The sequence below is a fragment of the Bos indicus x Bos taurus genome, chromosome 19, assembly GCF_003369695.1.
Source record: "Bos indicus x Bos taurus breed Angus x Brahman F1 hybrid chromosome 19, Bos_hybrid_MaternalHap_v2.0, whole genome shotgun sequence".
In the NCBI taxonomy this organism is placed as follows: domain Eukaryota; kingdom Metazoa; phylum Chordata; class Mammalia; order Artiodactyla; family Bovidae; genus Bos; species Bos indicus x Bos taurus.
In genome coordinates, this window is record NC_040094.1 from 10,587,838 (window position 1) to 10,613,068 (window position 25,231).

The 25,231-nt window shown below is 45.7% G+C and overlaps 1 protein-coding gene across 2 annotated transcripts in view; it reads right to left on the bottom strand.

Annotated features, from left to right (window-relative positions):
- The window catches only part of TEX14 (testis expressed 14, intercellular bridge forming factor), a 109,512-nt gene that overhangs the window by 22,670 nt on the left and 61,611 nt on the right, over nucleotides 1–25,231 (bottom strand). Inside the window, exons 9-20 of one of the 2 annotated variants that reach the window (XM_027519832.1) lie at nucleotides 24,682–24,860; nucleotides 18,612–18,763; nucleotides 17,311–17,501; nucleotides 16,385–16,535; nucleotides 13,450–14,378; nucleotides 10,470–10,576; nucleotides 7,785–7,910; nucleotides 7,494–7,582; nucleotides 6,400–6,669; nucleotides 5,511–5,611; nucleotides 3,302–3,421; nucleotides 1,850–1,916 (exon numbers count right to left, since the gene is read on the bottom strand). In XM_027519832.1, coding sequence (XP_027375633.1) covers nucleotides 1,850–1,916; nucleotides 3,302–3,421; nucleotides 5,511–5,611; nucleotides 6,400–6,669; nucleotides 7,494–7,582; nucleotides 7,785–7,910; nucleotides 10,470–10,576; nucleotides 13,450–14,378; nucleotides 16,385–16,535; nucleotides 17,311–17,501; nucleotides 18,612–18,763; nucleotides 24,682–24,860 — 2,482 coding nt within the window. The remainder of the gene's footprint in view (nucleotides 1–1,849; nucleotides 1,917–3,301; nucleotides 3,422–5,510; nucleotides 5,612–6,399; nucleotides 6,670–7,493; nucleotides 7,583–7,784; nucleotides 7,911–10,469; nucleotides 10,577–13,449; nucleotides 14,379–16,384; nucleotides 16,536–17,310; nucleotides 17,502–18,611; nucleotides 18,764–24,681; nucleotides 24,861–25,231) is intronic. The other variant, XM_027519833.1, reaches the window with a different exon arrangement.

Consider the following 25,231-nt stretch of genomic DNA (forward strand, 5'->3'; position numbering starts at 1 on the left):
GGTGAGATGGTTGGATGGCGTCACCAACTCGATGGACATGAATTTGAGCAAGCTCTGGGACTTGGTGATGGACAGGGAGGCCTGGTGTGCTGCAGTCCATGGGGTCACAAAGAGTCAGACATGACTGAGTGACTGAACTGAACCGAACTGAAGACACTGAAACCCCACCAGTGGAGAAGCATCACGTTTCTCCTTCTTGCTACTCTCTTCAAACGCCCTAGCAATCATAAATGAATTTCTAATAAGCACAATGCAGAGCTGGAGGGGAAGTTAGAGATTTGAGAGTCTAACTCTCTCCTTTATTTTATACGAAGGAAAGGTGGGGCCCTGGGGTGGAATGACATGCCCAAGATGCCAAAGGTCATGCAGAAAAAAAATCAGCAGCAGAACTGGGCGTGGAACCCAGTGTGTATCCAACTGTTACCCCTGTTGTACTGCCTGGTATGGAGAGGATGTATATCAGAGCCATAGTGGGAAAGCAGGAAGAGAAGGGCTAAAAGGAGGAAACGGAGTGGAAATCAGAGGCTTTTCCATGTACTTCAGATGTTTGCAGCCAACTAGCCATGGTTTTCTGATCTGCCTGCTCCATAATTTCTCTCTCCTACTCACCCCTCTTTCAAACACAAGTGAAGTGGCCATGCACAGGTCAGGCTCACACAGAGAGTGAGTGATCATGGGCAGAGGCTCCACACAAAGAACTGAGGGGCCAGAGACCTAGGTTTGGGAACTTCACATACATATTTTCCTGAGAAATTAACTGTTAATCTAAAAGCTTACAGCTTGTTAAAATGCTTGCAACTGTGAAGGAGGCCTGAATCAGGTTAGAGACGCAAGCTGGAGTATGCAACAGGAGGAAGGGGGTATGTTCAGAACCTAAACCTGCCCAGCCTGGGTTCAGACAGTGGAGACATGACCATAGACCAAGCTGCATGGTTCACGAGATGGATAACCCTGGTTTAAAAACAGATGGTTACATGCCTTAGAAGAGCGAAAGTGCACAATTTTTAAAATGTCTGTATCAGTACCTGTGGTCCATTTATATCTTGTCTTGTGCCACACCCCAGCTGCTGATCCAAGGTTAACTTCCCGTGTAACAGGCAGCAATTGCTAAGTTATACAGAACCCAAGGCCCAGAAAGGGCACGATGTTATACTGACTGTAGTATTGGCTATTATTAACCCTTTGCTAAGATGTCATGCAAGCAAAGGAAAATGATGGTAAGACTCAGTCTTCTGGAGTAGAGAAGGACACAGAAACCTAGTACTGGTTGTCACCGTGTCAATAACCAGCTGTGAGGCCCAGGCCAGTCCATCAGGTCAGCTCAGCACTGAAATCTAGGGAAAGAGACCACAAGGGAAAAGAGAAGCAGCAACTGCTGTAACGTTTGCTATATGAATGCAAGGTGGGGGGACTTCCCTGGTGGTCCAGTGTTTAAGACTCCACAATCACAAGGCAGGGGGCCTGGGTTCCATCCCTGGTCAAGGAATTAGATCCCACATTCCGTGACTAAAGAGTTCAAATCAGCAACTAAAGATCCTATGTGCCGAAACTAAGACGTGGCACAGCCAAATAAATACATACACAAATATTTATAAATAAATAAATGGCAAAGTTGAAAAGAATGCAAGGGGAAGTATATAAATAACATGATGTATGGATACCATGAGGCTAGTGAGCAGCTGGGGATTCATTCTAATGAGGGGAAATCACTGAGCCTAAGTTTTCTTATCTGTGAAATGAAAGATCTGGAAGGTTATCTCTAAGGACCTTTCCGGCTCTAAACATGTGTGATCCGACAGAAAGGGAACAGGAGGGATTCTCAAAGGAATCTGCCCTGAGGGCGTATTACCAGAGGCTTGAGGTCGGGCACAAGCATGTTGAATTCCTTCAAAGTCTTCATCAATGGGACTTGAGGTCTATAAAAGAAAGAAAGAGCAAAGAAAGGAAGTTCACTAGAGGAAGATACATCATCAAAAGATGGGGAGAGGATTTCTTGATGTTCTTAAACTTTGAAAATCTTTAAAGGTTCCTGCATCTTTTATAGAAAAAGAACAAACCTTCTTCACAGACATTAAGAATTTATTTGTACTATATGTTCCTCCTCAACAACAAGCCCTCCTCCACCTCCCATTGTGAGGTGGGATTGGGTTACTTTTCCCTTCTTTATATAACTATCCCCTCTCCTCACTCCAACCATCCAACAAAGATGTTTTAATTCCTGGGAGCTTTACTAGAAAAGCCAAAAAAGGTAGGAAAGATGGCCCAGGCTCTAAAGCTACTCTATGGGGTGAGAAGTCAGAACACTGGTTCCTTTGAGGAGAGGAGTGGGTGGGAGGAAACACAAGGTCTTCTAGGGGATCAGGAATGTTCTATTTCTTGATTTAGGTGCTGGCTCCATGAGTGTGTTCAGCATGTAAAAGTTCATGATCTGTACCCTAAAGATGCGTGTACTTTCCCCTGTTACCCTTTTTATATACATGTACATATATACGTATATAAACTTTATATTTTTTATTAACCATTTTCTTAATGTCCCAGTCCACAGTAATATTAAGAATGTTCAAAGGACTGATTATGGAAAACTGCTCTGAGTTTGCAGAAGTGCCGACAAGGGAGATCTATGCTTTTTGATGCATCACTGAATTCTTCCCGTCAGTCAAATGTGCTGACTGGCATGTATAATTCTCTTTCCTCCACTCTACCTTCCATATTGGTAAAGGGCCCCCAGAGGTGGCAGGTTAGGGGAGAGAGGAGGTAAAAAGTACAAGAGTAAATAAAAGACTCCCATGATTTTCATTTTATAAATGAAAATACTCTCTGCACAAACAGGTTCTTGCAAGAGCCAGGCACATCCCAGAGGAAGGGCCGTGTACTGGACAGCCTCACGTTCTCTGCGGACCCTGTGCCGCTGTTCCTGGCCCCCCCACGACTAAAGCCTGTCAGTCCCGGGCTAACTCCCTAGGCTGCTGTCACCAGTGCTTCTTCACGCAGAGCAGTAACAGCAGGCTGCCTTCTCTCCCCCCAAGAAAGGACTGCGAATTAAGCAACAAGAAGGAACAGGTTTTGAAAATGAAGTACAAAGTGCTGCACAAATGCAGGAACCACAATCCTGTGGTAAGACCTTCATTATGAAAAATCTTACTTTTCACACGTTTTTTTTCAAAACATATGAAAACACTGATAAATTGACAGGATATACTTTTACGTATAAGCTATTTTTCTTAATAAAAATAATTTTAAAGGAATAAAGCAACAGAGAAAGCTGGAGATGTACTTTATCCTGAACTTTGTAAATTTTTACCTCTAGAGCCAAATTTTCTTGAGCAATTGAGGAGTAAAAATATTCATGGTCTGGAGTTAAAAATTCATCTGTCATGTCTTCAGAAGACTCTGGTGAACAAGTTGATTGTGCAGACTGACCCTATTAATAACGCAGGAAATCACTTTTCAGTTGGTGTTTATTGTAAACAAATCCCTTTAGAGCTGGCTGCAGTGTTAGTAACAGGGCATCTAAAATCACCCTGCAGTCGGGCTGATGCTCTCAGAGCCCCTCCCGCCACGTGCGCACTGCTGCCCTCCTTCTGCACAGCCAGTCATGAACCCCAGAGCAAGTGTGACAAATCACAGTCCTGAATCTCAACATCCTTACCTGCACAATGGAAGTAGGGGAGGATGGGCAACCTTTTTGCTCTGAAATTCACAGGAAGAAGAAAGGCCCTAGACAATTCAAGCTGCGGACTGAATTTACATACCCTGATCCCCACGGGCACAGACAGTCCATGTGCTGGAGTCAACTCTAGGCTGAGGCTGCTCAGACCTGGGACTCCTTCAGGTATTCCCATTTAAAGGCAAGAGAAAGAGCATGATTTTAAAAATAGCAATGCAATCTCAATAATAAAACAGGGATTTCCCTGGTGGCCCAGCAGATAAGACTCCATGCTTCCACTGCAGGCAGTGTGTGTTTGATCCCTGGCTGGGGAATTAAAACCCCACAGCCATGCAGCCAAAAAATTTTTTTTTAATTTAGAAAAAAGGAGAACTATTTAAAAAATGAAATAATTTAAAGTAAGTTACTGGGATTTCTCTGGTGGTCCAGTGGCTAAACACACTCCCAATGCAGGGGGCCTGGGTTCTATCCCTGGTCAGGGAACTAGATCCCACATGCTGAAATTAAGACCCAGCACAGCCAAATAAATACATTAATTAAAAGCAAGTTATTTCATCAGCATCTCTGCTCTGCTCCTTCCTTTTCTGCTACTTCTCTACGTCCAGCCCTCATCACCACGTGGCCAGACAGCTGGCTCCTTTCCTTACCTTCAATCATCTCTTTGCAGAGGTTTTGTGGTTTTTTTCCCTGGACACTGCCTTTGCCACACTTCCTCTTTTGTGCACTTAGCAGCTGCTTTCCTTGACCTCTCATATCAAATTAAAATTTCTCAGACAAGCCTGGCCTCCCACACCTTCCCCACTTCCCTGAAAGACCTGCTTCTCCAGCCAAGCCAGTATGCTTAATGTGGTGCGTCCTCCCAGACCTCAAGGGAAAGAAAGAATAAGCTGCCCTGTGAGTGGTCTGTGTACTGATTAAAATACAAAGGTATATTCTTTGAAAAGCCTCAAATGTTATCACAATTGGCTTTTTACATTGTTTATTCTCAATTGCTGTTTATATTCTTCCATGTCAATGGTGATTACAAATTTTGGTTCCTTACGCTGGCTGGACCATGGCCCAATTGCACACTTGAAGAATGCATTAAATCCCTGAAGCAAGGCTGTAACCCCAGCGCAAATGCTGGGAAATAACTGAATCCTAGGGATCTTGCTGAGACATAGATTTCAGGCATGAACACACTCCTTCCACTGAGCTGAGAGCTGAATTTTGGTCTTAAATGACATCCCAGGCAAAGGTACTCTCATTGCAACCCTGGCCCTGCTTTTCCTACTTCAATCTGACTTCAGTCATGAGCTTTGGTAACTGACCTCACACTGAGCTTTACGAGGTGGTCTTTTCTACACAGTTAGACAGAAAGCTTGGGCTTCCCAGGTGGTATAGCAGTAAAGAATCTGTCTGGCAATGCAGGAAACACAAGAGACGTGGGCTAGATCCCTGGGTCAGAAGATCCTCTGGAGAAGGCAATGGCAACCCACTCCAGTACCCTTGCCTGGGAAATCCCATGGACAGAAGAGCCTGGTGGGCTACGGTCCATGGAGTTGCAAAGAATTAGACACGACTGAGTTACTGAGCGCGCACACAGACAGAAAGCTCAAGGGTCAGAGCTGAATCTAACACTGTGTTTTCCCCAAGCTCCAATATACACAGTGCTTTGAGCTGAACTAATTCAGAACGTATTAGACAGGGAGGAAAAACTTCTTCATTCATGTCAGAGACATGAGGGCACATGCTCCAACAAAAAAGAACTACTACAGATATTTCAATATCATAGTACGTAACAACCCAGTTTTACCCTACTAGGTCTTTGGGTTTGAGTTGGCTCTCCAGCTGTATGACTTACGCTGTAAGACTTCTCAACAGCCACAGATGCATCCGAATTTGCTTGAAAGACTTCACTGTGCTCTGGCTGCTCATCTTCTCTGGGGGGCAGGTGCCTGATACCTAATGATTATAACACAATAATTGTCATTCAGTCATTTTTAAATGGCACGAAGGGGCAAAGGATAGTGTGAGAGAGGAGATGCTTGCATTTTCTGCCGAATGCAACCATGTGTCATGCCAGATTCTGTCCAGACAGTGGAGACTGTTAGGTTAGCCTGGCTCTAGCACGTGGCCGTGAATCATTCTCCCTTTTAAATACCAAAAAAATCCATTCTAAGATGAATGATAATTTTGGATGTACCTATCCTTGATTTTCAAACAACTGTGAAATGATATCTCATGCCCTGACTGCAAGCAAATTAGCAGGTGGAAAGATACAGCATGCAGTTTTCACCCACAAATCTATAATAAAGTGATGGCAGTAAACATCATTTGTCTCTAGGTTCCTCAGGCACAGACTCTCTGAGAGACGGTGGAATTTTTCTGGCCTAAAATGCAATGCAAAGAAGTTGGCAGTAGGGGGTGGCCTGCCACCAATGCCCTCTGGTAGAAGGTTCAATTCTTTGCCAGGTTAGATCCAGGAGCAGGGTCAGTGCATGGAGACTATTTACTCATTTGGACAAAGCAATCTGCTCCAGTAATAGAAAAACTTGCGAGTCTCTAGACTTTTTCACCTGTCTGAAGGACAGTGGGATTAGATGGGTGTGCTACTTTCGCCTGGAATTCAGGATCCCCGGATAGACAGGAAAGGAGAGAAGCCAAAGGAAATATTCTAGGAGCTTTACTTATTGTTGAGAGCTGACAACTTGATAGAGCTCACCTACCCCAATTCCTCCATCTGAACTTACTGGTGAAACGCTGAGGCCCTGACTGTCTGCCACGCTGGTCACTGCTGTCTGTTTGGCCACACTTGTCATTTCCTCCTGGCTCATCGCTTTTCTTGAGATAGTCTGCAGCTTGCTGCCAATCCATATGCTCGGACACCCTAATGGGGAGCTGCGGCAGGGGGTCAGGCTCATTTTCAGCCTCACTGTCTAAAGCCACACCACTCCGAGGATGCCAAGGAGGTACTGTCAGCTGTCCAGTGGCTGCTTTTGCTGCCATTTCTTTCACTTCCGCTGGATGTAAGAGAAAGCAGCATTTAAAACAGCACTGTGAATGCTGGAAACAGAAGCTTTAGTTCCTTAAAGAGTTCCGTAATGGTTTATAGCTTATATTGTCACAATTATTCCCTTTTTAGAACTGCATCATCCTTAGCTTGGCTTGAAACAGAAAAGAGAAGAGAACTAATAACAGAGTGAGGGACAGGCAGACTTTCAGTTAGTTACAGCCCTTTATGCTGAATTAGACCAAACGGCAACAGAAATTTGTAGACAGACCTTCTCCCTGTAAAGATTTCGTAAGAAAATGACATGTGAAGCCCCTAGCCTGCAGAAACTAATGGAAGGCATTCTATTTGAGTTTCTATAGCCTTTCTAGACCAGACTGAGCTCATATTTTGGGAGTATGTATATATATGTGTGCATGTGTGTTTTCCTCAAAATTTTCTATCCTTTTTCAGTGTCACTTAGCATTACTATCAAAAAACATAGATGCTGTATTCTTTTAAGCTCATAAGATTAAACTGATACAAAAGAATAATACCCACAGGATAGGTGAAAGTGACACTGGAAGCTCTCTACCTTAACAACATTGTAAGAATCTATACCATGTATTTTTTTTACTACGTTTGTTACACAATATACATGTATACACATACACAGAGTGTAGGAAGATTTCCTATATAGTCCAGAGATTTAAAAAAGCACTTCTCTTTTACAGTTTGTAATCAGAAAGGTCTTACTTTTAAAATGGAATGATCTAACAAGAAAAGAATATGAGAAGACAGTAAAGATACTTTAAATTTCATTCTGTCCAACAGAACCCATGGCTTTATACTCACTTTTCCATTTTAAGTGTATCTCTCCATCATCTTTGTTATTTCGTGACTTTGCGTTATAGATTTCAGAAGACACAGATTGCATACTGATCCTGAATTGCATGTATTTGGGGGAAGAGGGCAAGTGAACACAAACACATCAGTTTACTCAGGTTCCTGACACAACCCCAAGTCCATGAGCCCACCCAGAGGCTGTCCCCTATTCTCTGAGCTGTTCTGAGGTTGCACTGACTCCTATGCACCACCAGGGGGCACCAGACCCCCTCCAACACTCAGCCCACAAGGCTGTACTACCTGGTAGAGTCCTGGCCAGGTTTGGATGAGGTGGGTGATCCCTGTGGGTGGCTTGGCACCGTGAGGAGTGCACTACTGAGCTGTGTCGTTTTGCTTTGAGGACTGGACTCTCTAGGCCTTCCCTGGCTAAGAAACAAAAGGACTGGTTTAGATGATCTTGAAATTCAGCTTCACAAACAGAACCCTGGTCCTTGGGCTGTAGCAGAGCAGAGCGTAGGTGATGGTTCAGTAGTTTCCTGCCCTTTTATCAGAATCCTCTGGTAACAGGCCACCCGCACATCAGTGATAGCGCAACAGCTAACACTTACAAAGATGGGCTTAAGGCACCAGGGACTCTGAAGATGATTCAGAGATCTTCATCCTAGTTTCACTGAGTTGTGGACCATGTCCTGCCACTAGTTAGCTGACTTTGGCAAACTTCAGTCTCTCTGCGCCAAGGTTTCCTCATCTGCACAAAAAAGAAGTCTCTTTTTCCTCTAAATATCCCATGATTATATACACTTTATCACCTATTAAACTAATTCTTTGAAAATGTATCATCTAGGGGACTCCCTGGTGATCCAGTGGCTAAGTCTTCACGCTCCCAATGCCGGGGCCCAGGTTTGATCCCTGGTCAGGGAACTAGATCCCACATGCCACAAGTAGGAGATGCCATGTGCTGCAACTTAAGACCTGGCACCGCCAAATAAGATAAAGAAAAAGAAAACGTGTGATTTATGCATACATAAGAATCCTCTTTTATCTAGAATAGCCCAGTCTCCTGCTGTATCAGAGTGCAAAGAGAGGCTGTTGAACTAGAAATGTCATGTCTGATCAGCTTCTTTGAAGAACAATTTGGCAACAGCTATCAAGCATCTTTCGGAGAAGGCAATGGCACCCCACTCCAGTCCTCTTGCCTGGAAAATCCCGTGGATGGAGGAGTCTGGAAGGCTGCAGTCCATGGGGTCGCTGAGGGTCGGACACGACTGAGCAACTTCACTTTCACTTTCACTTTCATGCATTGGAGAAGGAAATGGCAACCCACTCCAGTGTTCTTGCCTGGAGAATCCCAGGGACAGGGGAGCCTGGTGGGCTGCTGTCTATGGGGTCACACAGAGTCGGACATGACTGAAGTGACTTAGCAGCAGCATTAAGCATCTTTAAAATGTTCAAACCCTCTGTAACTCTGCTTCTGGGAGTCTATCAAGGACATAACCCAAAATGCGGAACAAAATTTACTGACACGTCACTATGGCCCTAGTCATAACAGAAAAAAGAAAGACTGAAACAACTTAAAATTCAACACTGGGGGAAAAAAATAATGGGGAAAATTCAATTTTTCCCCATTTCAAACTTACAATTTCAAAGTAAGTTTACAGGATGTTTTTAATAACAAAGGATAAAAACGTTTTAATGTAAAGTAAAAACTCAGGATACAAAATTGCCTTCTTGTTTAGTCACTCAACCATGTCCTACCCTTTGCGACCCCATGGACTGTAGCCCGCCAGGCTCCTCTGTCCATGGGATTCTCCAGGCAAGAATACTGGAGTGGGTTGCCATTCCTTTCTCCAGGGGATCTTCTCCAACCAGGGATCGAACCAGCGTCTCCTGCATTGGCAGGCAGATTATTTACCACTGAGTCACCCAGGAAGCCCACAAAAATGCCTACATGTATATAATTTAAGTGATTTTGAAAGCACACAAAAAGCCTAGGTGGCCTGGCAGCAAAGCCTTCAGCCTCTCCCTTTGGCACTGAGCAGGGCGGCCGCAGCTGCAGCTTCTGCCTCGTCCGCCAGCGGCCCTGTCTGCCGCTGTCAGTGATGTGCGTGCTAAACTCTCTGAGGCCGATTTGGTGGTTCTTCAGTTCATTCCCTTTGTAAAGGTACAATACACTAACCTAAAATGTCTGGGCATGTTCCTCGATTCCCTCTTTGGTACATATTTAACTGAAGTGAAGAGAACAGCAAATTCTTGTCATTATTCTCAGTCACCACTGAGGGCAGGAATACAAAAATTTTTTTCCAGGAAGATGGACTTCAAAGCTGTGGATTAATGCTGCCTTTTAACCACAGAAAAGGAAAACTAAGTTCATATATGACTCTGTCCTGAAAAACATTAATTGCTCCATTAATAATTCTTCCTATGCAAAAGAAAATTTGTTTTTCCTAAGTTCTTAAAAACCCAGCATATGTGTACACTTTCCTTCTACTGAAGGAAAATTGATTTGTGCTGAAATCAATTCATTTCATCAGTCTGGCTAAAAATCAGAGTCCAAAAGGTAACGATGATATTGTTCAACTTCCTCCTTCTGCCCCCCAGAGTCAGTGACGCTTATTTTGAACAACACTGGTTTTCACATAGTTTGGTTTCTGGAGCCCTGGTGTGTGGGATACCTGGCACTTCCTTTTCTCAGGAAAGCAATCTGGACAGTTTCAGGAAGACAGGGTGCTCTGCTCTGGACCACTGAGGAGTTCTGTCTGGCTGACCTGCCAGCAACTTCACCTCTGACGTCTCCTGCGAGTCTCCATTATACTGCTCTTCTCACTCACTCAACGGAGAGAACCTGCCAACATCTCTTTCTGTGTTACTACTCCTCAATGCTCACAATCTTTGTCACCAGCAACATGAAGATCATTAAAGTGGCCTAAGGGTCACATGGGCGTCTAAAGACATGATGACACAAAGAACAATGAAACGTTAACCCACCTGCTGGTATTCTGGTTCCTGTCTCTTTCCAAACTGGCCTTGGCTCCGTGAGTGGGCTGAAACTGTTCACCTCTGCTCTGTTTTCCAGGACCACAAAGAGTTGGCAGCTTAAAAATCGGGAGACATGTTTCAGTGCTTTGATGAAGGAATACCTCTTCCCTTCACTCTCACATTCTATTTTTAAAGTCATTCTCGCTCAGTATGTAGAACTAACCAGACCTCTCAAGACAACTTCAGTTTGCATGTTTCACATCTAATAACTCATCTCTTAGCTGGAGGCCTCTTCAGAGACATGTTGGCCCTCAGGACTTCAGTCCGAACAGGGTGCAAGTGGAAAATGAACAGACAAATTAGACATCAAAAGTCCCCAAACTTTCCCCTATATGATTATTAAGGCAGCAGGTTTTATGGCAGGAGCCCCAGGCCCTGGGTTCTCATCTGAACTTTACTCAGACTAACCTAAGTGAATGTTTTGGTTTCCTCATCCATAATACAGGGACAATAATATCTGCCTAAATCTACTGGGGTGCAAGGGGAGGAGAGGGGTGCTATGAAAATAAAACACAACCAAAAAAAAAAAAAAGGCTACAATACTTCAAAAACAGTAGAAGTAAAATCAATTAAAGCCAATGCCCTTTAGCCAAAAAAAGAGACCTGGGATCTGCTTACTGCAATTTCAACTAACTTAGTTTAATTGCATTTCCTAACCTACAGCAAATAAAAGCAACACATGTGAGATTTGGGGATGGCAGCAAGACACCTAAATGTGAGAAGATGCATAAAAATGATCACTGCCTCTGTGGAGTATGAGTTCCAGAGGCTGCTGAGTGGAGGCAACATTGTGTCACAGTAACAGATGTTCAAAAAATCGTCATGGTCACCAAGGAAAGGCTAGAATAGATTTAGAATATATTTAAATTGGCATTTAGAATAATGGCAAGTCTGTAGTGTTTTCATTCAGTATGATTAAAAATTTAAGAATGGAGAAATTAAAAGAATGAATTTCAAATGTTTGAAAATTTCACTTAGGTGAAAATGCCTTATTCCTTGATTATGCCAGAAAACCAGGGTAGGCTTTTTAAAGAACAATTAAAATATGGTAGAGTTGCTTTACACATAGTCATATGTACTAGTAGATGGTTTCCAACAACGGCTGCCTTCAATTCCTTCCCTCCCTGTCCACACTGCCATTGGAGACCTGGAATCTACTTCCCTCCCCTTGAATCCATGCTGGCTTCCTGTGACCATCAGAAAAGCAGCAAAAGTGATCTTGTCCTAGTTTTTAAGAGACCTGGCAGCTTCAGTTTCACTTGGGAAGCCAGCTGCCAGGCTGCAGAGAAGCTTGGGTGAGACTACTCAGTGAATCAAAAGAAACCAAGTGTGGAAAGAGGCCGCCTGGGGGAGCCAGGTAACTGAGGCCTTCCTGGAACTTCTTGCTCAACTCAGACTCCAGCTGAATGCAGTTGAGGGGGTGGTTCTGGCCAATGCCACAAGGAATGGAAGAATCAGTCAAGTTAGCCCTGTCATACTCAGAGCCCACAGAATTATGAGAAGTAATAAAACATTGTTATTTTATGTTATGCAGCAAAAGGTAATCAACATACAGTATACAAAAAAGTTATTTCTAGTAGTTTTCTCGTAAACTCTAACTTTCACTGTGCCTTCTCTTTGGGTGTGTATGTTAGTTGCTCAGTTGTGTCCGACTCTTTGTGACCCCATGGACTGTAGCCCACCAGGCTCCTCTGTCCATGGGGTTCTCCAGGCAAGAATACTGGAGTGAGTTGCCATTTCCTACTCCAAAATCACCTTCCTTCTCTTTACATAAAAACAAATGCCAAGGCTTTTCCAAATGTTCTGTGTGAGGACTAAAGTCTCACTGGAACGCAGCAAGGAAGTGCCAGAGCGCTAGCCTGGGAGTCAGAAACCCAGCTAGGGCTGGTCAGTAGCACAGCAAGGGGTGGGGTAGTGGGAGTCAGCTGCCCTGTGCAGGCCAAGAGGGTGCACTTTAGGTGGAGGATTTTAAAAGAATAATAAAACTTACTAAAAGTTAGCCTGTTTTTTTTTTTTTACCATGAGCCAGCAACTCTAAATAATTTCAGTAATAAGATCCTCCTTTCAGGGATACTGACCTCTCCCACTCCACCCTGCGCTCAGTCACATCCATGGATCTCAGAAAGTTTAAGTCTCTAAGCTTGAGCTTCACACTCTGGAAAAGGATGGGCTTGATCCAGCTCTAAAATTTTGATTCAACAGGCAGCCAGCTCTGCATGTGTGAACTTGTTAAAATTCATCCATTTATTCATTCCTTCAGTGACCACTTACAGAGTACCTTCTACTGCTAGGCCCCCTTCTATGTGTGGGGACACTTCCTCAGCCTTACTGGACGGATCTGTCCTTAAGAAGCCCAGAGCCTACAAGCCATGTGGTGTGGTCAAAAAAAAAAAAAAAAAGAAGAAACAGCAGCAGCTCACAGAGGAACCACTCTTCAACCCATGGTCATTTCCTTTGACTACCAAGTCCTTCCATTCCCATCGGTGTCTGAGCTGCTCCTAGCAGAGCGTGTGGCTCATTCATCAAATCCCAAGGTCTAATAAACAGCCTCTGAGAGCTCTATGCTTATCAAATGAGTCAATGAATGAATTAATAAGCAATTCAGAATGGGGATTAAATACCTGCCCAAAATACCATATTTGGTGAGTTGAACTATATAAAGTTGTCAATACTTGATTATTTTGACCTACAAAACAGCGATTTCACATAGTTTATGGAATTTTACAGAGGACAGGGCCCGTGAGCTGGGTTCGGGATAGGAGATGAAGAGTATCTACCTTGGAATTCCAACCTAGAGGCCTTGTTTCCCAAAGCAAAGAGGACTCATTAGGAGTTGGCCGTGCTGAGGCCACCCTTGCAGGCGGGTCAGGGTGCGCCGAGGCCGGCTCCAGACCCTGCGTGCTGCCCTGCCCCCACATCTCAGCCTCACCTGGTGGTCCTTCTCCGGCTGATCCCTGGTGATTTCTTCAGTGACTTGGGGGAAAGAAGCTAAAGGTGTCCAGCCACAGTCGCTTCTTTTCTTGGACCTTTTGCCAAAATGTCCTCCTCGAAAGTCTTTCACTGTTCTCGGAGACCTTGCTAGAGTCAGACCACTGCCCCCGGGGTCCAGCTGCTGGTCCCCCGGCCGCTGCACGACAGGAGGAAGGTAGCTGGAAGCCGGGGGGCCGAGGGCGGAAGGTGAGTCGTGGATGCCTGCAAACTCTCTCGAAGAAGCCCACAGAGACCTGCGCTCCGCCTGCTCCTTCTGTATCATCTCGAGCTTTTCTATCTTCTGCTGAACATTCCTCAGCAAATCAGCATTCTGGTGGATTAAGGTCTGCGAAATCTTCAGGTTCAGCACACACTTACTGATGTACTCCTCGGTCATGGAGCGGTTGTTCGCGGCGCCCTTGGCTCCTCGGGCTGGCTCAGGCCAGCTGGGGGAACACAGTGCATCATTCTGCCATTCCCAGTCCTCACAGGAGAGCTCTGTGTCAGCGTCCGAAGAGCTCTCATCTTCATCGCAAGAACAGCACACCTCTCTCTCCATCTTTTCCAGCTCTTCTTCCATGGACTTCAGCTCATCTGTCTGGTTTGGTATGGCCCCCTCAAGAGATGAGCCAGTTCCTGGGCACTCCTCCTCTGGGTCATCTGCTGTGTCCAGGCAGCCTGAGTAGATTTCATTGATTTCGAAGCTGCAGAGGCTTGTCTGATCTGGGCTGGGGTTCCTGGCCTCTTCTGCCACAGAACAGGCAGGAGAAGCAGCGTCTTGACGGTGAGTCTGCTGGGCCACTGGACTTACGTCTGGGACAGGAGGCTCTGGTGTTGCTTTCCCGGTGGGAGAAGAGTGACCCCTTGGGGAATGAAACTGACCACCTGCTGAAAAGAAAAGCAACATGCAGCTGATTAAAGTGACCACAGCAGCTCAGCACCTACGGCTGGTTGCTCAAGTGGCACACAGAAAGAAGTTTCTTATCATCTCACTCACTTTTCAGTTAGAAAAGACTGCCAGATACTCTCACAGAGAATGAGAGGGTATTTCGAACTTTTGACAAGGGTTGAGATAGAAAATTTGGGAAGGGCTTTCCTGGGTGGCTCGGCGGTAAAGAATCTGCCTGCCAATTCAGGAGACACAAGTTTTATCTTTGATTCAGGAAGATCCCACATGCCAAGGAGCAACCAAGCGAGCGTGCCACAACTATTGAGCCGGTGCTCTAGAGCCCAGGAACAGCAACTACTAAAGCCCATGAGTCCTAAAGCCCGAGCTCTGCAACAAGAGAAGCCGCCACAATGAGAAGCCTGCACACCGCAAACTAGAGAGTAGCCTCTACTCATTGCAACTAAAGAAAAACCCCACTGAGCAATGAAGACCCAGCACAGCCAAAAATAATAGGTAAATAAAATTATTTTAAAAACAAGAAAATTTGGGAAGGATCAAACCCAGGAAAAAATGCTTATGCTTAAGTTATAGTATGTTCAAAAATGCCTAACTATCAGGACAAGTGAATTATAGGCCCCTGAATCTTAGGACTAAATTCACACTTTCTTTACACACACAGTGTTTGAATATTCATGTCAGTTCAAGTCATGCTCTTTGTGAGCATCTGATAAAAGGAGCCAAGACACTGCCCAAGAAGCCACTGCACTGTGAGAGAAAGAATACCTTAAAAAATAACGCCAGGATTGACCACCCACCACCCCTGGTTGATGGTGTACAGCTTGCAGAAAATGGGATGGAGAAGTCAAAGTAATGAGACCTTGGAGAGCCATTCTGGAGGCCTCCAGGCCTGCGCAGAGTCAAGAGAAAAGTCACTTGGCTAGAATCCAAATGCCTGAATTCCAACTGGGTAATCAGCCTGGAATCATGAGCAAATCACACCTCTCTGAACCTTAGTTTTCTCATCTGGAATATGAGGGCATCAACCAGATGACTGCAAGGTTCTTTGCAGCTCTGAGTTCAAAGGTTTCCAAGTACACTAAAAAGTAGTAAGGCTTTAAGAAAAAGGTTAGAAGGAAATACCAAAATGTTAACAAATCATTTCTAAAAAATTAAAATCTTAAGTGATCTTTTTCTTCATATTATTTAAATTTTCTATAATGAACTGTAGTGGGAATTTCTAATAATGTACACTCACAGCCTTGAGAAATTTCATAGAAATGGCACCTGGAAAAACAGCATATATCAAGAAACTGTTGATGATGTATCAACAATGATGAAAAACATTTTTCATGTTTTTCTTAGAATAATAGCCTTCTAACAGACCCCAGGGCCAGACCCAGAAGGGAGTATGACTGGGGTCATGAAAGCATGGACCTTGGAACAGCGGGTTGGTGTTAGGTATGAACACCGCCTACACTCTTGCTGACTGTTCCCGAGACCATCCCATGAGGGAACGGCCTGGGGTGAAAACAAGGGGATCTGGACTATGTCAGTGCAGTGTCTTGGGAAAGATAGATCAAGGAAAGTTTTGTACTCTGCAGTCAGGAGTAACAACTGGACTCAGAGTGGACTCTGCACCTCAGTTCAATAGAGGCTGCAGGCCCCCTGACCCACTGCACCAGATTTCGTGTTCCGCTCTCATTCTTATTGCTTGCTCCCGGACCTTTAGGGCAACAATGAACAGATAATAATTTTAAATAAAAATCACCATGTTTACTTATGAAACAATTGAATACATTCCTAAATCATACTAGAAAGAAATACTGCCCAGTTCTGGAAAAGGTATATATGGAGCCCATAAAATTTAACTTAATTTTAAGGATCTTGATTTTGTTTCCTAAGGCAGTCATCGTTCCCAGTATAAGTTACGGGTACAATTTGGAGGAGTCGATTAGTCGCAGCTCTCAAAACACAGTTATGTCAAAACCTTGAGTTAAGGCCATACCTGTTTCCTTCAGCTCTTTTATTTCCAAGTTAGGGGTCTCTTTTGGATGTTCTGAAGTTAGTCCTAGACAGACATTGACATCAGGATGAAATTCGTATCTCTGCACCCTGGGACTCTCAGTTGGCTGAGTTCTCTGGGCTCCAATAAAATCCTGTAACAAGAGAAATACTGTTAAGGATATATATGCAATCATCTGAATGTCACTGGTATTTTAGAAACATATCTAGGTGTCAGATAAACTCCCTGTTACTCCTGTTGGGTAGACTCACTGTAGTTCTCATAAATGAACTCACTGTGATTACCAATACTTTGAAAAGTAGTAACAGAGGCCTCGCTGGTAGCTCAGTGGTAAAGAATCCACCTACCAAGGTAGGAGACACGGATTCAGTCTCTGATCTGGGAAGATCCTACATGCCATGGAGCAATGAAGCCCCTGCACTGCAACTTCTGAGCCTGTACTCTAGAGCCTGGGAGCTGCAACTACCGAAGCCCATACACCGAGAGCCCATGCTCTGCAACAAGAGAGGCCATCACAGTGAGAGCCGGTGCACCACAACTACAGAGTAGCCCCACTCACCACAACTAGAGGAAAAGCCTGTGCAGCAACGAAGACCCAGCACGGCCAAAAATAAAGAAATAAAGTTATTTGTTTTAAAGTAACTAAAGCTGCTATCCACTGAATCACACTATGTGCCTACAGGGTGCCCCTTTTACCAACTGACCCTCTCCAGCCTCCCTCTGCAATTTCCTGCTGCCCTCACCAAATTAGGCAATTAGGCTTTTCTTGGGAACACAGAAAGAGTGTCATGAAAGGATTTCCAAAACTTCCTACAACTCAATCTCTAGCTTCTTCTTGGTCTCTTAACTCCCTAATCTACCCTGAGATAGGTAAGCAAATACAGACCCCTAACAACTTTAGAGCTTACCTTTAAGTCATTCTTCATAATATACCGGATATCTTGAAGGTTCATAGTTCTATCTTTCTGCTTGACCTGGAGGCCTGACTTAACAATATCATAGTAAGGTTTCGGAAGCCTGACATCAGCTTCTAAATAATTTCCCAAGACTATGGTTTCTTTAATGACTGAGCCATCTAAGCCATCCCAAGGTATGTTGTCTGTTAAGGAAAAAGACAGAAGAAGAAACATTAAGAAATCAGATGAAACTGGCTAACTTTTGTCAAGTTGCTCAACCTTTTTAAAATTAATTTCTCTCTGTAGAAAAACTACTGGAAGCTCAATAACAAAGGAGAAACCATCTGACCCAAATAACAGGGAGATCCCTGTCACAGAGACAGGAAGAAGCAGTGTCAGACCGCTGTAGGTGTGGATTTCAGGCCGGCAGACCTGGGGACCACAAGGGAATGTTTCCTGTGTCGGGCTGGCCTGCCCAATGCATTCCTGTCACAGAAGGTGAGGCTCTGCCTCTGAGACGGTAAACACTACTCAATGGGGCTGAGTCTCACTCCGGCAGTGAATGTGGTATGTATACCTTCACCTCAGAGTCCTGTACATTTGGAAGGGCTTCTATTTCTTTTAAGTGACACTGCTTATATGTACAATGGATCCTGGGTGTGTTTGATTTCCATTTACTTCTCAGAGGCCAGTCCTTTCCTCTCGTTTGTAAATTCTTAACACAGAGAACAACTTGTGGTTGCCAATGGGGAGAGGGGAAAGAGGGGGATGGACTGGAAGTTTGGGGTTGGTAAACGCACACTATTACATTTAGAATGGAATGGATAAACAACAAGGTCCCACTGTATAGCACAAGAAACTACATTACTCAATATCCTGTGATAAACCATAATGGGAAAGAATATTAAAAAGAATGCACACGTATGTGTAACTGAGTCACTCTGCAGAGACTGGCACAACGCTGTAAATCAACTATACTTCAACAAAAATTAAAAAAGAAAAAGGAAACAGGTTCTCAAGGGGCACCTCACAGAGACCCCTAAGCACTGACAGCAATATTCAGTTTAAAAACTCTCCTTCGATTAAATGCACTACCACTGACAAGCCAATAGGTGGGCTTTGCTGAATCTTAAAGAACAGGTTAAAAGAGAATGATTTCTGAGGGATCATATCTTGCATCAACACAAAGAGGTTTCCTAAAGTCTTTTTTCCCTGTGTCCTGCATTCTCATAACACTAAGTGACTCTTCAGGGGGAAAAAACCCAACCTAGGAACAGGGACTTCGGTCACTGCTGGTGTGCTCTCTGACCCACCTGTTAAAATCTCCTGTACGATTACAGAAAAGCTGTAGATGTCCGACTTCACAGTGGCTGCCTTCTGTATGATCACCTCCGGGGCGGCCCAGTTGTACAGCTGGGTGGGGAGCGGCACTCGAGTCAGGCCCCTGTGCGCACCCCCATCCTGGCTACAGAAGGAAACGTAAGGTGGGGCTGGCGCCTGAAAGGGCCACCATGATCACCACGCAGCACACGAGGGAAACACTTGCTGATAACCTCCTTGAGCTTCTAGAAACCCAGCTAGACCCTGAAGCAACCCACACCGCCTGCTGTTTCAACTCCTTACTGTTGCTACCTGAGCAGGCCCTGCCCCACCTCAGCTGGCCACTCCCTCCTGCTCACTCACTCCCCAAGTCACAGGGGCCCTCTCGCAGTTTCTCCAATGGGCCAAACACATCACCACTTCAGGTTTTTGCACTGGTGGTTTCTTCTGAGAGCATGCTCTGCCCACAGATCCTAGCATGACTGGGTGCTTCTTATAATTAAAACATGAGCTCGAAAATCACCTCCTCAGAGAGGACTTACGGACCACCTAAAGTAGTCCCAATTTATTGGCTTCAGAGCGTTTATCTGAATTTCTTGTTTACTGATTTATTATTTATCATCTGCTATTATCTGCTCCATGAGGCAGGCCTCTTAACTCTTATATCATCAGAACTCTAAACTTACACCAAGGCCTCAATGCTTACTTTTGAATAAATGAACCTAAGACTTTTTCAAGAACCCCTTCAAGCCTCCCTCAAAGCCTTCTGGGACTCTTCCAACTCTTCACGATTGCTTCTTTTCTGAGCTCTGCCCTCTTGGAAATGAGCCCTTTTAGTTTATCCTCAAAGTTTCACTGATTTGCTTGAATAACTCAACTTTGCAACCAGGCTCCTTGAGAACTAAGTCAGTGTCCTAAATGTCCTCTGGGCCAACAAAAGCCCTCAGGATGAAATCAGCGCGGACTTCTGCCCACAGCTGTCATGAGCATCAAATGAGGTCACATGTGTGGAAACGCTCTGTGAGCCATAAAGCACTAAGCAAGTAAGGAATTAATATGAATGTTGTTGTTTAGTTGCTAAGTCATGTCTGACTCTTTGCGACCCCATAGACTGTAGCCCGTCAGGCTCTTTTGTCCATGGGATTTCCCAGGCAAGAATACTAAAGTGGGTTGCCACTTCCTTCTTCAGGGGATCTTCCCCACCCAGGGATCGAACCTGCATCTCTTGCACTGGCAGGCGCATTCGTTAGCACCGAGCCACCTGGAAAGTCCAGTATGAACGTAAATGGTAAGCATTTGGTAAAGACTTGATGACCACTGGTTGATAATTAAGAATTAAGTGTTTAGAAATTTCCTAGCAGTCCAGTGGTTAGGACTCAGCGATTTCACTGCCAGGCCCAGGGTCAATCCCTGGTCAGGGAACTAGAGATTCCACCGCCAGTGATGCAAGGCAGCCAGAAAAAGAATTAAGTTTCTATTCAAAAAGCAAGTAACTAGAAGTTCTTTTTGCTGACAGGGGAAAGCTTTTAGAGGATGGGATGAGCTTCTCAGACTTTGAACAAACTTCTCTAGGTAATACTTCTCCCAGCAGAACTTTTTTAAGAAATAATTTTATTTACTTTTGCCTGCGCTGGGACTTCATTGCTGTGCGGGCTTTTCTCTAGTTGTGGCGAGCGGGGGCTACTCTCCAGGTGTGGGGGGCGAGCTTCTTATCGTGGTGGTCTCCCTTCTTGCACAGGCTCCAGAGCACAGGCTCAGTAGTTGTGGCACACAGGCTTAGCTGCTCCATGGCATGTGGGATCTTTCTGGACCAGGGATTAAATTCGTGTCTCCTGCATTGGCAGACAGATTCTTTACCACCAAGCCACCAGGGAAGTCTGCTCTCAGCAGAACTTTTGATTGCAGGCAGTAAGTTTAGGAAGCCACAAAGCTATGTTATTTTTAGACTCTGTAGTTGTATTGCTGAATAGGCAGGTGTGGCCTGATGTTGTGTGAACAGCATGGATATACATGCAAAATATTACATTAGTATCATAGGAAAAGCAATGGAGTGTTTTATTGTCAGAGATATATTCTAAGAACCTAGCACACTTGGCTCTTCATATTGTAGGGTGATTGTACAAGGGAGACGCTCACTGACCTCCTCAGGCCTTTTAGGCTACCTAAGGCAAGGGACAAGTCATTTACAATCGGAATTTATGCCCTTTCTCTTTTACTTCCATTCACTTTCCTCTCTTACAATCCCTCTTCCTTCTCTGTTAATGTTAGTGGAATGTAGGAAAGGAGTTTTTTATTAATATTTATTTATTTGGCTGCTTCGGGTATTAATTGCGGCATGCAGGATCTTTAGTTGAGGTATGTGAACTCTTAGTGACAGCATGTGGGATCTACTTTCCGGACCAGGGATCAAACCTGGGCTGCTGCTTTGAAAGCACACGGTCTTAGCCAGTGGACTAGGAAAGTCCCAGGGAATTCTTTTCAGCTTCGGCTTTGACATCAACAAATTTACATTTGGCTATGGCTATATGATACCACTTGCGAGGTCAATTCCAGCTCTAAAGACTCCATTAAGAAGGAGTTGAAGAATAGGAGAAACTGCTGTATCATTTTTACATCAAGAGATGGAATGCTACTCTAGACAATAAATAGCCCTCCAAGTTCCTCCGTCCATGGGATTCTCCAGGTAAGAATACTGGAATGGGTTGTCATGCCATCCTCCAGGGGATCTTCCTTGCCCAGGGAACAAACCAGCGTCTCTTGCGTCTCCTGCACTGGCAGGTGGGTTCTTTACCACTAGAGCCACCTGAAAGCCCCAGGGTTGAGGCTGTGTGTGTGTGTGTTGCTCAGTCATGTCCAACTCTTTCTGATCCTATGGACTGTAGTCCCCCAGGCTCCTTTGTCCATGGAATTTTCCAGGCAAGAATACTGGAGTGGATTGCCATTCCCTTCTCCAGGGGATAGGGGATCTTCCTGACCCAGGGACAGAACCCAGGTCTCCTGCACTGCAGGCAGATTCTTTCCTATCTGAACCACCAGGGAAGCCCAGGGTTGAGGCTGCTGCTGCTGCTGCTGCTAAGTCACTTCAGTCGTGTCCGACTCTGTGCGACCCCATAGACGGCAGCCCACCAGGCTCCCCCGTCCCTTGGGATTCTGCAGGCAAGAACATTGGAATGGGTTGCCATTTTCTTCTCCAATGTATGAAAGTGAAAAGTGAAAGTGAAGTCGCTCAGTCATGTCCAACCCTCAGCAACCCCATGGACTGCAGCTTTCCAGGCTCCTCCGTCCATGGGATTTTCCAGGCAAGAGTACTGGAGTGGGGTGCCATTGCCTCCTCCGAGGGTTAAGGCTGGCCATCTCCAAATCCCCATTTCACTCTTAAGATTCGTATTTCTATTGGAGAGCGCGTCAAAGAAACTGTTATACCTCCATGAGAACAACAGGTGGCGCTGCATCACTGGCAAACATCTTGGATTTTGTCAACCTTGAAAAGTCTATTATCAACGGTAAAAATGTCCAAACCCTTCGGCTCTTGAACACATAGCCAAAGTGGTGAACCTTGTTCTGAATCACTTCAAGGATTCCCTTCAAATGCTTTCTGAGCACTTCCTATGTGGCAGGCCCTGAGCTGGGTGGTAAAGATGAACAAGCCGTAGCATGGGTCCTGCTCACCATTCAGAGGGGCCGACACTTGACTGCTGGGCAGGAAAGCATGCTCGGTGATTCGGGGAAAGGGCTTTGGTATAGGCTTCATAGCGGGGGGGCGGGGGTTGGTGTGGTGGAATTTAAAAGGATAAACAGGAGTGCCAGATACTCCAGGCATGAGGAGCAGCCCTGAGAAATAGCATGGCCTGCCTCAGACGGCCAGGCAGAGTGGTAAGTGATGAGGGCGACGCTGCGGGCGAAGCCCCCACCACGGAAGGCTTCCCACTCTAGAAAGTGCGGGGGCTTAATCTTGTAGGCAGAGGGAGACACTGGGATTAAGAATGGACCAGGTCTGAGACTCAGCAGCTCAACTGGCGAGAGCTATCTGGCCTCCACCGGTTTCCAATGGAAAATGGCTCCAGTCACAGCTAACTGCTCCCCTGTTTCTCTCTCGTCCCATCACCGCCCTGCGCCATGCAAGAGTGAGGAGGATCTTCTTAACCTGTAAATCAGCCAGAACATCATTCTGCTCAAAAAAAAAAAATCCTTCACAGTATCCTAGTGTTTTAAGAATTAAATTCAAACCCTTTGCCAAGGCCCACAAGGGGAAGCCCAATCTGACCGGCGCTCTCCTCTCCAGACAGAGAGACAAGGGGCACACGAGGCCCAGGGAGCTGATAGTCTTTCCACTTCATTCATTTAAAAAACATGTTGAGGAACTTCCCTGGTGGTCCAGTGGTTAAGACTCCACGCTGCCAACGCAGGGGGTGTGGCTTCAATCCCTGGGCAGGGAACTACGATTCCACAAACAGCACGGAATGGCCATAAATAAATAAATAAACAAAATCGTCTGTAAATAAATAAAATAGAATTTTTAAAATAAAAAGGAATTTCCCTGGTGGTCCACTGGCTAAGACTCCACCCTCCTAATGCAGGGAGCCTGGGCTCCATCCCTGCTCAGAGAACTAGATCCCACCTGCCGCAACTAAAGATCCCACATGTCACGACTAAAAATCCTGTGTGCTGCAACTGAGACCCGGCGCAGCCAAATAAATACATTGTTTTAAAATAAATTTTTAAAAAAAATTTTAAATTAAAAAAATAAAGAACATGCTGAGCTCCCGCTGTGTGGAGGCCTGCTCTAGGTATCTGAGATATGGCAGCAGATAAAACAGAAATCCCTGTCCTCATAGAGCTTTTCTAAGAAGTAAATTATGAGATGTTAGACCTGCCAGGGGCTTCCCAGGTGGCATTAGTGGTAAAGAACTCGCCTGCCAACGCAGGAGACATAAGGGATGAGGGTTTGATCCCTGGATCGGAAAGATCCCCTGGAGGAGGGCATGGCAACCCACTCCAGCATTCTTGCCTGGAAAATCCCACAGACAGAGGAGCCTGGCAGGCAACAGTCCATGGGGTTGCAAAGAGTCAGACATAACTGAAGTGACTTAGCAGGTATGCACGTAAGACCTGCCAGAGACTCAGAAATAAAACCTCGGTGATGGTGGTGGGTGAGGACCAGGCTCAGCGGAGGTGAGCAGGTCTCAGCCAGGGGTCTAACCATGGCTCAGGCCTCACAGCTGCACCCGAGCAGCCCTGGGCCCAGGGCTCAGAGCTGTGGAGGACAGTAAGGAAGCACAGGGTAGATCCTCTGCCCCCCAGAACTGAGGGGCAGGAGATGAGGGCCAGCCCTCCACTCTCGGGAGGACTCTGACTTCTGCCAAATGGGAAATGAAACCCATGCCCGGAACCTCGAGTAAGGATGACGTTTTCATCACTACTTCCCTCCCTGCACTGAGCCCCACCTACTCAGGTCAGGATCGTAAGGCTCACCAGCACCCACCACCTTCTCACATCTTCCAGGATGCACAGCTGTGGTGCATTTCCCAGCCTGCCTGCAGGGAAGAGGTAACTGGGTGCTGGGCCCTGTAAAGTGGGAAGTAATGATACACCCACTTCCGGTAGTCCCTAAACCCCGCCACGCGTCCCTCCAGGCTTGCTCTTTCTCACTGAGCAGCAATGCAGAGGACACAGTGGGAGGCTGAGGCCTGGGGGGCAGTGGAGCCCTGGAAGGGAGGAACACAGAGCACGGTGAATGCCACCCCTTCCCAACACACACACACTGCACGGCAAGGTGAGTGAGAAATACTTGGGCTGTGTGAAGCCACAGAAAATTTTGAAAACTTACAGTCTGGCTAACTTGTGCTCACGCTTGTCAAATGTTTATTATAATGAACAGAAGTAACTGTCCAAAGTCCCTCTAACCTGGGCTGACAGGAGAAGACACTGGAAAACCTCTTCCTCCATTGATAAGGCAGTTCAGCCCCCCAATGAGGGATCCTGCCCAGATCAGATTCTCTCTCTACAGCAAAGCACCCACCCCGGGGAGACCCTGTTTGGAAGTCATGATCGAGGTGCACCCACCTTTCCATCATGTACTCCAGGTTGGTCAGCCTCGCTTCCCCTGTGGAGACAATGTGGATGGCGTAGGAGCTGAGGGAGCGGTGGATAAAGCCCCGGGAATGCAGGTATCTCAGGGCGTCGGAGATCTGGAGCAGCAGGTGCACGATCACCTCCATGTGCAACACGGGGAACTGGGCCCGCTGCAAGCAAGAACAAAGGATGCTGCAGAAGGCTTCGTAGTTTCCAGTCTTTGGTACTGACCTTCATGACAGCCACCTGGTGTCATGACAGACACCTGCTGTCATGGTGGGGAACCTAAGACTCAATGAGGTTAAGTGACCGGCCTGAGGTCCCACTGACTCAGGCCCCCTGACTCCAAACCTGGGTTCCTCTCCCTTAGCCAAGCTGCTTGATACTACGAAAAAAATGAGGATAAAAGTCCTCAAACCTGGTCCGCACCTCCAGCGTGGGCCCCACCGCCACTGGCAATGCCAAGCCTGTGCTCCGGGAGAACTTGACACATAAAGGACAATCCAGCCCCTACCGCGGTCAGAGGACCTAGAAAGTTCAC